This window comes from Sardina pilchardus, chromosome 8 (assembly GCF_963854185.1).
Source record: "Sardina pilchardus chromosome 8, fSarPil1.1, whole genome shotgun sequence".
Taxonomy (NCBI): domain Eukaryota; kingdom Metazoa; phylum Chordata; class Actinopteri; order Clupeiformes; family Clupeidae; genus Sardina; species Sardina pilchardus.
The window spans coordinates 32,489,468-32,505,173 of record NC_085001.1 but is presented as its reverse complement, the minus strand read 5'-3'; the positions used below and the strand labels follow the sequence as shown (position 1 = coordinate 32,505,173).

The window sequence follows — 15,706 nt, the reverse complement described above, 5'->3', positions numbered from 1 at the left end:
ACCCAGTGAATGGAGAATTCATCCTGAAGTGATACGGTTGATATGGGAAAAGTCTGGGGAGGTCAAGGTGGATCTATTCTCAATGTTGAAAGATAATCCTCCCCAAGCTAGTGCAAATTCTATCAATAGGCTCTTTAGGAACAACATGATGAAAACCTCAAAATAGCTAATATGTCTCAAAATAAAACATGCCTCGTCTAAATCCATCAGAAAGAAAGATTACTTTAAAATGGCTTCAATTGCTTGTGTAAGTAAAATAAAATGGCATAATACAGCTTGGAAGCAAAGACATTTTAGCCAAAATAAAATCAAGCACAAATTAAAGCATGCCTAGCCTCAGAATTAAAAAGGCTTCTAAAAAAATGATGGGTTAAAAACAACCCAAATTGAGTTATTATCAACCCAATTGCTGAGTAAAATGGGGTCCAACACAGCATTGGGTTATCTTAACCCAGCAAATTGGGTTACTAAATGTAACCCAGCGGATGGGTTGATATTTTAACCAATGTGTTGGGTTATTTTGACACGAATGTTTAGTTAAATTTACATAATGTTTGGGTTGTATTTGAAATAGGGATGTTAACCGGTGACTGTTTGACCGATGGTTGACCGTATCCACGTTAGCCGATCAAAGTTGTCGCTAGTCGGTTAAAAAAAAAAAAAAAAAAAACGATCTCTAAATAATTCTATTATTATAGACTAAACGCTACTACAGCTAGCCATCTCATTCCAAGGTCTTTTTGAAGTTAACAAATTATCCCTCACACTCAATTTGTAATAACTCGCCTGCTTGTAGGCTACTTAATAAACCAATAAAAACATTCGCACGCATGCCTTGGCCGGTGCGTCTTTTGCAATCTGGAGGTGCCCGTTTTATCCATTGGTTTGATCGTTTTGCAGCAACTTTCCGCATAAGATGGGCTTAGATTTGGAAACACATTACATCTACATTTCAGGAAGGGTCAGCAATGGTAACAGATAAGGTAATGATGATCATCTTTATTATTGTTAGTAGGCTACTTCCTCAAACTATAGCGGCGTCTCTTCGGAGCTGTCATTTTCTTAAGTGAGCCGCGGCAATTTCAGTTTCAAATGAGCTTCTAACGCTAGACAAACGCCTTTATTTGCAACGCGATCACCTGGTACCCAAACCATTTCGAAACGAAGGAGCCATTTGTCCTCCAAGCTCCTTGGTTTGCAGGACTCATGTTTCGCGCTTTAGGGGATTTTAAATAAAGTGACGTGAGTGAAAGTGCGGCGCCGCCGCCGGGGCTGTGTGTGTGAGCGGGGGACAGAGAGATACGACAGAGTTGCGAAATTGCGTGGCTGCTATTTCAAATAGCGTAGAATATTTTAAACGAATCGGTTAACCGGTTTCAACCGGCTAATGAGGCTCGGTGGTCGGTCAAGAAAATTAGTAGTTTTCGCCATCCCTAATTTGAAACCAAATCCCCAAAAAATCCACTGGTTCATTTTTAATACACTTCACTTAAATAGCCAAACTTAAAGTCACACATTTTGTTGACAGCTTGGATACAGACAATATATTATATGAGAAATGAGCAAGAATAGCCATGCAATGAAATAAAACAGTTAGACATGATTATTTATTTTATACTTTTCTTTATTTTTGAACAGTCTGTGATACTTCCATGAAGGCAGGCAGATTCCACAGTCCGTTTCCGGGGTCAGCCCTGTCAATCAAAGAAAAAAAAGAATCAGTTATTTACAGAGCTTTATATCAAGACTTCCATGAACCATTATCAATGAATGATGTTGACAAACATTAAAAATCCACCAAGAGACCTAATATTATGGCGCTGTTTTAAACCTAATACAGGTTATACACAACGTGCGCTTGGAGATGAGCTGGATAGCAGGCTAATAAATGTAATTTCAGTAGTGGCGATGCTAACGCCGCTGATTGGGCAGGCAGCTCACTGCTCCGGGTTAATGTGTGATTCACCTCACTGTGTGTTCACTGTGTGCTGTGTGTGTTCACTAATTCGATTAAATTGGGTTAAATGCAGAGAAACAAATTTCTCTCACGGGATCAAAAAAGTATATATTCTATTCTATTCTATTCTATTCTATCATTTACAAATTAACCGACTAGATATACCAGCAAAATGATGTGATGCCATGATATACTAATGACGGGCTATTTGCAGTCAATATCACCTATGTATTTTCACTATTGTCCTGCTTAGCTTTTCACATACAGTAGGATGGCAGAAAGTCCCATTCTTACGAAAAAGCAATGTTGGCATTTATTTGCTGATAGATAGATCAGAATTTAATGATGGTTGCATGTGATTAGTTTATTTAAATTCACTTTACTAGAAAGGCCTGGCCCCGGCAGTGGCGCAACTGGCTGGGGCACCTGCACCGTACGCTGGCGACCCGGGTTCGATTCCCGCCCCGTGGTCCTTTCCAGATCCCACCCCGACTCTCTCTCCCACTCACTTCCTGTCGTTCTCTCTACTGTCCTGTCCAAATAAAGGCATAAAAAGCCCAAAAAATAATAATAATAAAAAAAAAAGAAAGGCCTCACCCATTTCAGTCCCTGCATTGATTTATTTATTGACCAATAGATTGACACATAGAATGAAACATTGATTGACACATGAGTAAAGATGTGTCACAAAAAATCCTCCATATTGGTAGTATGCACCCTTAATGAATGGAGTTGCAGTTTTATTCAAGTAATCGCTGTGTCTAAATGATTTGCCTCTTTATTGCTGTAATTCTAATGTAGGAGCTTCCTCTGGCTGCACTGTCAGGCCAGCAATGTCATTGTGGCTTCCGCACCACTCTGTTCACACTGCATGAGCGTGAGGATGAGGACCTGTGTATGCAACGCTGCAGTGGGGAAGATTTTGAGAGCTGTGGAAATGAGGAATTCTTTGTGGTGTACCAGACACAGGTTCAAGGTGAGCAACTACGTCTTTCTGCACATGATGATACATGCCAGCAATCCACAGCAGCAGTATCAGACATGCCATGAACATACACAGTCACCAATTGAGTAAAATCCCTGTGCACTGGCCTTTGAAATAACAAATTAAATAACAAATAATCAGAAAAGGTACAGCTGTCGCCTATTTTGCCCCGTCCTGTTTCGTGTTGGAGCGACTATTGGTTTTTAGTGTTCACGTCACTATTTGCATGAGCCACGACTGAAAAGACTTCCGATAATATCAAACATGACTCCGACGGACTTAAAACCGCTAAGATTGGCACCTTACACTAAACGATTTCGTTGATGGGAGCGCGCGGCGATTCCATTACAACTCCCATGAGTTCCGCCCGATTTTGGAAATTTTGTCCTAGACTGTTAAAACAGACCAAAATCGTACAATGTAAGCCAGCCTTAATGTGTTGAATCTTCACCGGGTTGAACAGTCAAAACATACAGTATGTTTTTCTGTGAAATTAGTCCACGATATGAAACTGAAGACTGTATACTGTCGAAATGCGAAAACGTGAAATTCAATATTTTAACCCGGAAGTTTGTTTATTGTGGATTTTCTCAAAATAGTATCGTGCGACAAGTGACTGTTTTCGCTATGGAGGGTCACATTATGTTGTACAATACTGTTTTATTAGGAGCTTCACCTAATTAACAGTTCCTAATAAACACTCCTACACTCCTGATAACCAATTCCTAATATTAAACCATTGTGCGATGACATCTGTTGGCATTAAATAGTGACACCAGCAATTTATTCAGTAAATATTTTATTAGTTCATCACCCAGCAAGTAAATAAAAAAATAAATGTTTTACAGTATAAGACATAAACATCTGGTAGTTAGGAATAACACAAGGATTATGAAATCATGAAATAATAGCACAAAAAACAACGCTAATTGTTGTAATAGACCAATATTTAAAAAATAACATTTCAATAACTGCAGCCATAATACCATCTTGAAATTTCACAGTCTGAAAGTCCATTTCACACTCTTTCTGGAGATGCGTTCAATTCATTGGTATAGCTTGTCATACCCCTGTAATGGAGAGATAAAATATCATCCAAATTGATTATTTTTCAGTTTTGTGTTACAATATTTCCAACAAAAATGCAATATACAGTGCCTATAGAAAGTCATCATACCCTTTTGAAATAGTTAGTGTTAGTACGATTGCTGTAAAGCAAGGCCCACTATTGTTCTTCTTAAGTTTTATACTTATTTATTCCCGTCCCATTTTTTTAAGACGCCTCTTCTCCTACAGTGTTTGAGCTATCGACGCCGTTCCAACACTAAATGCCCACCATCACGCACATGTTGCTTTGTTAGATTCCGAAATGTCACAGGTCCGCACCGCAGGTGCTCGGGCCCGCCATCGCCGCTTGCGGCTATATTTCTTGCTGATGTCTTCTAGAATATGACCATACATACCACTTTTGCATAGATGTTTTTAGTTAGATGAAAAACGTAAAAGACTTAGTAAACAGCCTCATAGTGTCTGAAAGGCCACAGACCTCTGAGTGTTAATACTGTTGCCAATGAAAAGTCGTTGTCCTACTGTACACCATGGGTCTCCAACACGTCGCTCTCAAGCTACCCGTCACTTGCCGCCCCCTTCTGAGTTTGCTAGAGGCTGAAGTAGTTCTACATTTAAACACAGTTGTTGCCACAAGGCATTCCAGCTTACCATGTTAAAGTGTAAAGAGTGTTTTTCTGAATGAAAATACATCATATAAGCCGTGGAGTTTATGAACATTGTTACATCAAGAATACCTTTCATGTTCAGCCAGGCTACTTTTTTGCAACGCAAAGCAGCAAAGCATACAGTGGGTACGGGTTGAGAATGGACTTTTTGCTGCGGTTATCCCACAGAGATTCCGTAGGCTGTCGTTAGGAGCCTGACCCGACCGAATCGAGGGGAGAGATGAAAAATCTTGGCCCAACACTGGTGTTGTTACGGATCTCGATGGGATCCATGTTAACTGGGGATAAACAATAAGCACATCTATACGAGCAGGCGTTTTACCTTATTTACCATGTGGTAGGGTCAAACTTAACAATGGATAAGATCAAGAAACTTCAAGTTGCACAGAATAGAGCAGCTAGAGTTGTACTACATTGTGACATCAGAACAAATGTTATTGCAATGCATGATGTGCTTAGTTGGTTAATGATATTTTGAACAAAATCTGAAACGGTACAACAACAACCTTATCTGATTTGACACGGGATGACTCAAATTGTCATAAATATATGCCAAAAATATCAATGTGAATCAGTGCAGTGAGCAACAGATGTCAAGAATGGCTAGAGAAAGTAAGTAAGTAAGTAACCAATGAGATCCTAGGCTGGGCAATATGGATGAATATGGGATTACTTTTTACTGCTGACCTTAAGGCCACTGTTTTCTAATGGCTTATAATTTCTCATTTTTGGTTAGTAAAAGCTTAACAAAACCCTTAGCACTCTTATTTTAAAGTGGTTCCTGTTGAATAAACTATTCCACCATTCTGGTTCCGGTTCCAACATTCTTTTCAGCCATGCTTTGTTCAACACAATGCTCCACATGCAGTGTGTGAATTCTAGTGCCTGCTCCTATTAGTGAAAGCAACAGCAAGCACACTTTTGCATAATCTTTCTCTCTTTCTCTCTCTCTCTGTGTGGAAATGCACTGAACACCCTTTACCTTTTCTAAAATCAATGAGATACAACCTCTTGGGGTTTATTTATCAAAAACAGCACTTCCATTACTTTACTTATCCAGTTCAGCAATCTCCTTTTCTTTCTTGTTAGATCATCGCTGTATGGACCGCAGGTTCCTTCCAACTCGCTCCAAGCAACTTGTGGCCTTGGCCAGTTTTCCTGGGGCAGGGAATACCTGGACCCGTCACCTCATTGAGCTGGCTACAGGGTATTACACAGGAAGCTACTACTTTGATGGTTCCTTGTATAACAAAGGTGAGTATTACAGCCATATTGAGCCTTCAATTAGTATTAATGAGTTGAGTAAAACATGATTGCAATGCAACATTATTTTTGGTGTATTGCTTTACTTAGGTTTCAAGGGGGAGCGTGATCACTGGCGCAGTGGCAGGACTGTCTGCATTAAGACCCATGAGAGTGGCAAGAAAGAGATAGAGGCCTTTGATGCCAGCATCCTTGTAATCCGTAACCCATATAAAGCTCTGATGGCTGAATTCAATCGCAAGTATGGTGGTCACATTGGATTTGCTTCCCAAGCTCACTGGAGGGGTAAAGGTTAGCACTTGCATGATGTTCAATAATGTGTCATTTCCTGTTGTCTCATTATTTTTGTCTTGATACAACATCTTAAAAACAGGCTGCTTTTAAATTTGATTAAAGTTAAAATGATCTTACAGGAAAGCACTAGGTAGGTTTTTATACAAAAACAATACTAAGTAGATTTTTTAATGAGATTCACTCTTAATTAGATAAGCAGTTTTTGCAGTGTAACACTGGTGGGTATTATAGCATAGACCTGGTGTAATGTGTGAGGAGAATTTGAATTGAGTACAGAAGATGGCAGCACCAAACAAACAAACAAAGCTAGGCACATACACTGTATTGCCAAAAGTATTCGCTCACCTGCCTTGATTCACATATGAACTTCAGTCACATCCCATTCTTAATCCATAGGGTTTCATGTCGGTCCACCCTTTGCAGCTACAACAGCTTCAACTCTTCTGGGAAGTCTTTTCACAAGGTTTCGGCGTGTTTATGGGACCATTCTTTCAGAAGCTCATTTGTGAGGTCACACACTGATGTTGAGGAGACTGGATATTTTATGCTGTTGGTTAAATAGCCTACATAGACACACATACAGAAAACACTTGATATTGAATTAATGTGCTACAATGCAGGCCTGTTAACTGTAAGACAACAGTAGTTTATTTAAACTACATCATAGCAATTTCAAACAGTTGTGGGCAGGGGAAACAGTTGTCAGGAGTCATAGTTCATGGCAACTGACAGTTAGAGTGTCTGAACAGTTAAATAGTTGAATAGTTTACATAGTTAAATTATTTAAGTGAATTACTGTAGTGAGGACTTTTATTTTGAACAAGTTGTGGGCTGAGGAAACGATTGGCGGGAGTCATAGTGTAGTAGAAATATTTTATTATTACCTTAGTCAAGACCCCAGCTTTTGATCACACCAGAACCTGGTCAACAAACCGCCCTTGTGACCCTTTGATCATTTGTTGATGAGGCCTTTCCTCTTGATTGTGTCAAGAGGAGGCGAGGCCTTTAAATGCAGAGAGAACACACAGCACAGGAGGCTCAGTAGACCATCACCCTAAGTGATGCGCTCACACTGGTTTCCAAGCTTGTAGTTATATTATAACTGTTGCTAGCTAATAAATGTCTCACCATGTTTTACAATCTCTGAAACTGCCTGTAATGTAAAACTATTTAATAGTGAATTGCAGTGAGGACTTATTTTGAAACAGTTGTGGGCAGAGGAAACAGTTGGTGGGAGTCATAGTTCATAACAACTGACAGTTGGGGTGGCTGAACAGTTAAATGGTTGGATAGTTTAAATTGATACATATTTGGATAATGTGGTTATTCTGAAAGAATAAGAGTTGCAAACATACAGTGCCTATAGAAAGTCATTACAGTTACAGCCTGAAATCAAAACCAATTTTAAGCTAATCTTTTGTAAGACAAAAAAGTACATATTTCAAAGGGGTATGATGACTTTCTATAGGCACTGTATGTGGGTAAGCAAGTGCTTTACTTGAGTCCCAGATGACAAACTGACCAATTCAATACATGACAAAAAGTAAGCCTGAGTTGCTGCAGGTGGCCAGAGGGGTATTTCAAAAACCTAGATAAGGGATTAAGCCGGGATTTTTTGGTTATCCTGGATGACTTTACCCTTGACTTGGTTTCATAAAAGAGATGCTACATAAGTTGCCATGGGAATTTATTCTCTGCAACTAGCCTGGTCCCGACCAGGCTAACAGCCAAGTTAAGTTAATTCTAATGGTAATTACATTATCTGATTGGTTCAGCTAGCTGTCATTCAAATCAGACCTCCATGCGATTTTTTAAAGAGCTGTATTCCATTTATATACTATTTGCTAGTTGATTGGAAGTGGAGAGAACATTTTTCGAAGGTGTTTTTAACTAATTCGGTTTTTAAGACAAATTAAGATATATAAATATAGTCATACTTTGTGCATCTTTGCGGTGGCAAGCGCTTTCTTAATGACATTGCGTGCCAAGACAAGGAAGCTCTCACGTTGGTGCATACGTAAATTTGCATTCAGTTGGTCTGCCACACCTACTCCAGCTATGTAACAGAAATAATCATGATTCCCCATCCAAAAAAGTAAAACTTTACCTCCTTGTTAGTCTACATGTATATCAAAAGCGGTTGTACACTTTGTGTGCAAGACGCTATTTTTTGCGTTTTTTTTATTCCAACCGTGAGTTATTTGGGGGAGAAACGAGAACGCGCATACATCCCGAATAACTAAATAATTAAGCTCCTATCATCCTGGATTGGCGTTAGTGAAACGAGTTGAGCAAGGATTACCAGACAACGTTATGTCAAGCCTCGTTTTATCACTTATCTTGGATGTCTTAATTCTGCTTTTGTGAAATACCCCTCTTGTCACCTGGCACAGGATTCTAATTGCTTAATGGCCTGATTGCGATGTCATGAAGGCTAATGTTAAGTCTATGGGAAAATGTGTAATAGTTTTTCATTTATAGTTTGAAAAGAATAAAAGTTACAAGGTTGAAAAGTCATACCAACTTGGTCTATTAGACCTACATTACAAAGTTTTAGTGGCGTACAGAAAAAGTTGTAAGCGGAATAATGATAACTAGAAATGAGGAAGAAATTACCAGTGCATGAAAATGCAAAAATGTAGGCTATAGATTGATAATGTAGATATGGTTACTAAGGTGTTGCTAGGGTAGACATGATATCGCAAAGCCATTGAAGTTCAATTGGGGTTGCCAAAGAGGGTGCCATTTAGTCAAAAGGACCATTTCAATACCTAGTCTAAATATAAGGTTTTATTTGGGCTTGTAACTCAACATTTTCTTGGAAGAGTCTGATGACGACGATTTTCGTGGCTTTGTTGAGTAGACGGTTTTCACCAACCATGGGTTGTCCTTCCATGGGGAGTGTAGCGGTTAGCTATGCCTGCTTAATTAAATAATAATTAAATAGTAACAGGTGGTTTTGGCATAGACTGGTAGTATAGCAGTTGAGATACAACACACACAAAAATCACACACACATAGCTACAAAAATCACAACTTTTCTAATAGTAGGGGAGATTATGTGAAAAATCGTTACGCGGCGGATAGAAGCATGAAATTTGGTAGATATGTTCCTTGGGTGATCCTAAGACATCCTAGAAGGGGTGCCCAAAAATATCTCAAACAGGAAGTGAGATTTTGGAGAAATTCAAAATGGCCGCCAATACAATTGATAGCTGATTCAAAAACTACCTATACAACCTCCTAAAAGCTTGAAATTTGGTGTATATGTTCATTGGGTGATCCTAAGTCATCCTGGAAGATTTCACCAAAATTCTCAAACAGGAAGTGAGGTTTTTGAAAAAGACTAAAAAATACTGCGCTTCCTGTCACAAAATTGGCAGCTACTTCAAAGACTGCCTAAACAACCTCTAAAAAGCTTGAAATTTGGTATACATGTTCCTTGGGTGATCCTAAGACATCCCAGAAGGGGTGCCCAAAAATATCTCAAACAGGAAGTGAGATTTTGGAGAAATTCAAAATGGCCACCAATACAATTGAAAGCTGATTCAAAAACTACCTATACAACCTCCTAAAAGCTTGAAATTTGGTGTAGATGTTCATTGGGTGATCCTAAGTCATCCTGGAAGATTTCACCAAAATTCTCAAACAGGAAGTGAGGTTTTTGAAAAAAACTAAAAAATACTGCGCTTCCTGCCACAAAATTGGCAGCTAATTCAAAGACTGCCTAAACAACCTCTAAAAAGCTTGAAATTTGGTATACATGTTCCTTGGGTGATCCTAAGACACACCAGAAGGGGTGCCCAAAAATATCTCAAACAGGAAGTGAGATTTGAAGAAATTAAAAATGGCAGCCAATACAATTGATGCGGATTCAAAAACTATTGGAAAAGGCTGTACTGCCCGCCACAAAATTGGCAGCTAGTTCAAAGACCATCTAAACAACCCCTAAAAAGCCTGAAAGTTGGTATATGTTCATTGGGTTATCCTAAGACATCCTAGAAGGAGTGTCCCTAACAGGAAGTGAGTTTTTAAAGAAATTGAAAAAGGCAGTGCTGCTCGCCACAAAATTGTCAGCTATTTCAAATGCCACCTAATTAACCTCTAATAAACTTGAAATTTGGTGTTCCTTGGGTGATCCTAAAGGCTCTTCTCATTCATCTTTTTATATCATCCCTTCCTTCCTTCCTAGATAAAGAATGATGGGGCAGCAACAATGGGATAGTCTATCTAGTGTTCTTTAGATCAGTGGGAACAAGCCGGAGAACCGAAGAAGGAAGGAAGGAAGGATAGATAAAAAAGACAAAATAACCCTTCTAGACATCCTAGAAGGGGTGACCAAAACTATCTCTAACAGGTAGTGAGTTTTTAAAGAAATTGAAAAAGGTTGCGCTAAGGTCGTGCCCGCCACATAATTGTCAGCTAATTCAAAGACCATCTAAACAACCTCTAAAAAGCTTGAAATTGGGTATGTTCATTGGGTGATCCTAAGACATCCTAGAAGGAATGCCCCAAATATCTAGGGCTATCTACGGTAAGAAGAACTGTCTTAAAAGAAAATAAATTATGAAAAGAAATACACTATGGCTACCTATATATCCACTAACTATCTCAAGGATACTGTAAACACAGAGAAGCACCTCAGGCAGATCTCATAAAATCATAAAATGATGCACACATGTCCCCTGTAACTTTGTAAGATTACAGTAGTACATTAGTCATAGCCTTCATACGGCATATTTTCATCTATTCACATGCTCCAGCACATTGGCATAATGCTGTGCAAGGCAACCCAGCATCCTGGCATCGGCACTCGGCAGAGAGGCTCAGCTTTGCTGTCACATTAAGAAGTTCTCTACATACTTTCGCTGCCTCTGGTAAAAGTGTCCATAAAGGTGTCCAATAATCATCTAATTTAGTCCATCCATATTTTTTAGGAGAAAGCACTGACTGGATAGCTTGCAGACCTTTGGACCAAATGCTAGCTTGGTACACTGCACTATTTGAATGCTGGATCAGTGCAGCCTGTGTGGTAGGGGTATTTTCCATTGAGAGACATTTTTGAGAAAACAAATTCTTCCTGAGATCATTGAATTTTTCAAGATTGGTTGTCTTATCGTAAAGAACACAAGTGTACCTCTCCAGCAATGCAAATATGTTTGTTTCCTGGCTAAGTAATTGAAAAATATTTAATGTCATAGCAGTGAAGGCACCTGTTACTTCTGGAAATTATTTCCATGCAGCCCATGCTGACTTTTTGCCCTAAAGGTTGTATCACAACCTGAAAAAGAGAGAAAACCTGGGAGAGCCGAACTTGCTCTTTTCCTCAAGGTTTTGAAAACACTACTGATTTGTATTTCCTGAAAGTTTTGCCCTATACCAAAAGCAACTTAAGTACTGTACACTAATTGCCAAAAGTATTTGGTCACCTGCCTTGACTCACATATGAATTTCAGTCACATCCCATTCTTAATCCATAGGGTTTAATATGATGTCGGTCCACCCTTTGCAGCTATAACAGCTTCAGGGAAGACTTTCCACAGTGTGTTTATCGGTTTTGTTTTACCATTCTTTCAGAAGCACATTTGTGAGGTCACACACTGATGTTGGATGAGTAGACTGCCTCTCAGTCCATCTAATTCATCCCAAAGGTGTTCTATTGGGTTGAGGTCAGGACCCTGTGCAGGCCAGTCAAGTTCATCCACACCAATCTCTGTCATCAATGCCTTTATGGACCTTGCTTTGTGCACTGGTGCACAGGGCTTGGTCCCTTAGTTCAAGTGAAAGGAACTTTGAATGCTTCAGCATTTAACTAAGAGATTTTAGAATGTTTCATGCTCCCACCTTTGTGGGAAGTTTGGGGAAGGCCCCTTTTGGGACAGTACTAACCATCAAAAGTGAGCACTACGGCAGTAAGTGGTCAGTGCACATTAGCAGTGTACTGACGGAAGTAAGTGTAATGAGACACAGCCTTACTCAATGTACATTTTACACACCTTAGTAGCTGGCTACCATTACTGTAGTACAAATCTATATTTCATAGTTCCAATAACATTATGCCCAAAAGAATACGACAATACCCCCCAGGAAGATCCAAAGGGCACAAATACGCAAACCCCCAAGGGACACAATTAGCCTAGGAATACCTTTGTTTGCCCAGCTTTAACTCAACTCAGCTGGTGGGTCTACATTGGCTAGTGCTAATGCTAACGCTAGCATAACATGAGTTGTGTTCCTATTTAGGGCTAGATCTCTGCTCATGTGGACAATTAAACAATAAGCTGTCTTTTGAAAATGATTAAGTGATTCTTCCAAAAGTTTTTAAGAATATTAATGTTATGCATAAATGAATAATGAACTACTCAGGTGAGGATTCACTGGGGGAGTCATGCCATTCTGACCGTTTTAAGCCTGTTTTTTCCACTTTAAAGTTGTATAATAGACATGTAAGATTGTTTACATGGGTTATCTTGCATATATTATTTGTTAACCATCTCTATATATTAAATGTGAAATGATAAAGTAGCAGAATAAATCAAGATGCCCAAACTATGCAATGTTTTATTATCCTAAGGCCGTTTCTGGCAGCCATCTTGGATTTTCCCTTAAAAAATGACCTTAATGAACCAGAAATCTGGGGCACCCCTTCTGATATGATGAGATACATCATAAAGAGTGTCTGTACCAATTTTGGTGCTTCTATCCGACGCGTAACGATTAGGCCCTTTTTTGTTGATAATCCCCCCTACTATAAGGCATGTGCTGAAGGTCATATGTATTCAGTTTGGCAACGATCGGACAAAATGTGAGACATTTCACTAAAATCCAATATGACAGATAATCTATCATGGCAAAAAATGTACATCATAGGACACAATATTTTTTTCCTTGAATCATGGGACTGTCCCCAATCTGTGTGCCAAATTTCCCAACGGTTCTATGGGCTGCCATAGACTTCAATGGCGGAATAATAATTATAGGAAAAGGTACAGCCACTATTGGTGCCTATGGACCCCAATTTAAGCAATAAGCCCCGAGAGGCCGTGCGTTATACTGTATAATCGAACAGCTAAGGGGCGTTGTTAGGCACGACGCGAAGCGGACAGTATAAAGCACGGACTCGAGTGGCTTATTGCTTTTCTAAAACGGTTTGTGCTAGCGCATTACTATAGAACGAAATGCGGTCAAGGTGTGTGTTTATCGTGCTATATACAACGGCATCGAATGTGATTCAGCCAATCATAATCAAGGACCGGAACTATCCGTTTTAGAAAATATTATAACTGCTAGCTGAGGGGGCTAAGAAGTCAAGCAGGAGTTGTCATGGAAACTCAATATTGTTACATCACACAGATATAGTTTCTATCCACCATCAGGATGCTGAACTGTCATACTCTTCCTCATACCTAATATCATCAAGACCATTGGTAGCATTCAGTAGTGCTGTCTAAGTGCTGTGATAATTTAAAAAAAAAAAACACACACATTGAAACATTATTGATAACTATTTCCTCTTTTGTGTGTATTTTACAGAATGGCCAGAGTTTGTGAACAATTATGCACCATGGTGGGCCTCACACACACTTGACTGGCTGAAATTTGGAAAGAAGGTTCATGTGGTCCACTTTGAAGCACTGAAGAATGATATTTTTGCCCATCTTAAGACTATGGTGATATTCCTAGGTCTGGATGTGTCAGAGGACAGATTGCTCTGTGTGGAAGGGCAGAAGGATGGAAACTTTAAGAGGTCAGGCCTGAGGAAACTTGAGTACAATCCCTACACTCCAGAGATGCGGGCAATGATTGATGGCCTCATCAATACAATTGACTTTGCTCTCAAAAAAAGGAAGATGTCAGGTGTGCCTGTGGAATATAGACCAAGATGATAAAGACTTCACACTCCTATTTCCTCTTCCAATCGTCCAATCTAAATAATTGATAGGCTACCTTTATTGTTCACCATACTAATGGACCAAAGAGTTTCATAGGATATGGAACGGATCACAGTTCAGAGCAGGCTAAATTGTAGGCTACAGGTTAGACGATTGATCTGTTTAAAATGGCACTGGAATGAGTGAATCCAATGTCATTCTCTCATGCACACTTGTCTCAACTCTGTAATAGTCTAACTGTGACCTAAATGTACCACTTTACTGTATATTTTCTGCTGGCTCTTTATTTGAAATTTCACTTTGTTTTTCTCACTAAAAAATTAGCAAGCTGCCATCCTGTAAGTAAAAGCAGAAAAAGGTGCAATATGGTCATTTTACTTTAAACCATTTCAATTTCAAAATATCAAAACAGTATAAAACTAGATATGCATAGCGGTATAAAATATAACCGCCACTCAGTCCTGAGCATTCTTTTTGCAAAAATAAATCATGCTTGTAAATGTGTCTCCCCTATTCTTGCAACTCATTCTACGTGTATGTAAGTAAGTTTGTGGATGCATTTTGTGTGTATGTATGCTTCTGTGTATGTGTATTCGCTTCATATATTTATATTTGTGTGTGTTCATGCACATGTTTACAACTTCTTTCCCAGATCACATGCTGATCTCCATCTTGATGCTCTTTGTCTGTCTCTCACTGAGGACTGCATACCATCCATTTACTTTGCCTAACCAACTAGCTAGTAATTAAGTACTCGCACTTGAAGCTGGTGTAGAAAACTACGAAGATGCCAATTATGCTAAATCCTTTTGCTGCATGTCTGATGACCTTATGTGTGTATAATTTACTTGATATTCTTTAAATAAGATTTATTGATTAGTAGGTTGTTCATGTTGCAATAATTATTTGGAGCAATTCAACTATGAACCATATAAAGTATGTTTAGATTGGATTGGATATGTGCAGCAAATAAGTGACTCTCTTACTCTTCCATTGACTTCCATTATGATTATATTAAAAGAGCACCACATGTGGTGCAAAGTGGTACTGCACGTCCAATACAAATTCAGTGGATTTATAGATTTTCCAACAAGCCCACATTTTGGACAGATGATCCTCACATACAGATAAATGGTAAAATTAAGTAAAAAAAAATTCAGTTAACTGTCCACATGGTGAAATGAGAAGACGAACATGCCTGGACATAACCTTAAAGTCCATATACTGTATGAGTGGGGGAAAACATTGATGAATTTGTCACATACTTTTTGAACGAGTAGCCCTCAAAGGCGATAATGTCTTTTCACATAATGAATTTATAGCCATTTTCAGAGCTTTGCAGAGGGGAAATTACATAAGATACGTCTGATCTGATTGGAGTTTTCAATTCAACAGGAAAATGTGCTTCGATTCACATAGTGTGTGAAATACCAAAAGGATTGTTCACTACAATGCTTGAAATGACTTGAACAATAATAATAGTTAAACATACAGTATACTATTTAGGATGTATGCATAGTTTTAGTCTACAAAGACCTGTGAATTTTTCAGATTTTTTCAGAGAGCCAAATTTAGCTGA

The 15,706-nt window shown here is 38.9% G+C and overlaps 1 protein-coding gene across 1 annotated transcript in view; it reads left to right on the top strand.

The window, feature by feature from the left end:
- Positions 1–14,631, top strand: part of wscd2 (WSC domain containing 2) — a 59,450-nt gene extending 44,819 nt beyond the window's left edge. The window contains exons 6-9 of the mRNA XM_062543666.1: positions 2,759–2,933; positions 5,768–5,932; positions 6,032–6,232; positions 13,769–14,631. Of these exons, the coding sequence (XP_062399650.1) occupies positions 2,759–2,933; positions 5,768–5,932; positions 6,032–6,232; positions 13,769–14,121 (894 nt within the window). The 3' untranslated portion in view covers positions 14,122–14,631. The remainder of the gene's footprint in view (positions 1–2,758; positions 2,934–5,767; positions 5,933–6,031; positions 6,233–13,768) is intronic.
- Positions 14,632–15,706: the final 1,075 nt, after the last annotated feature.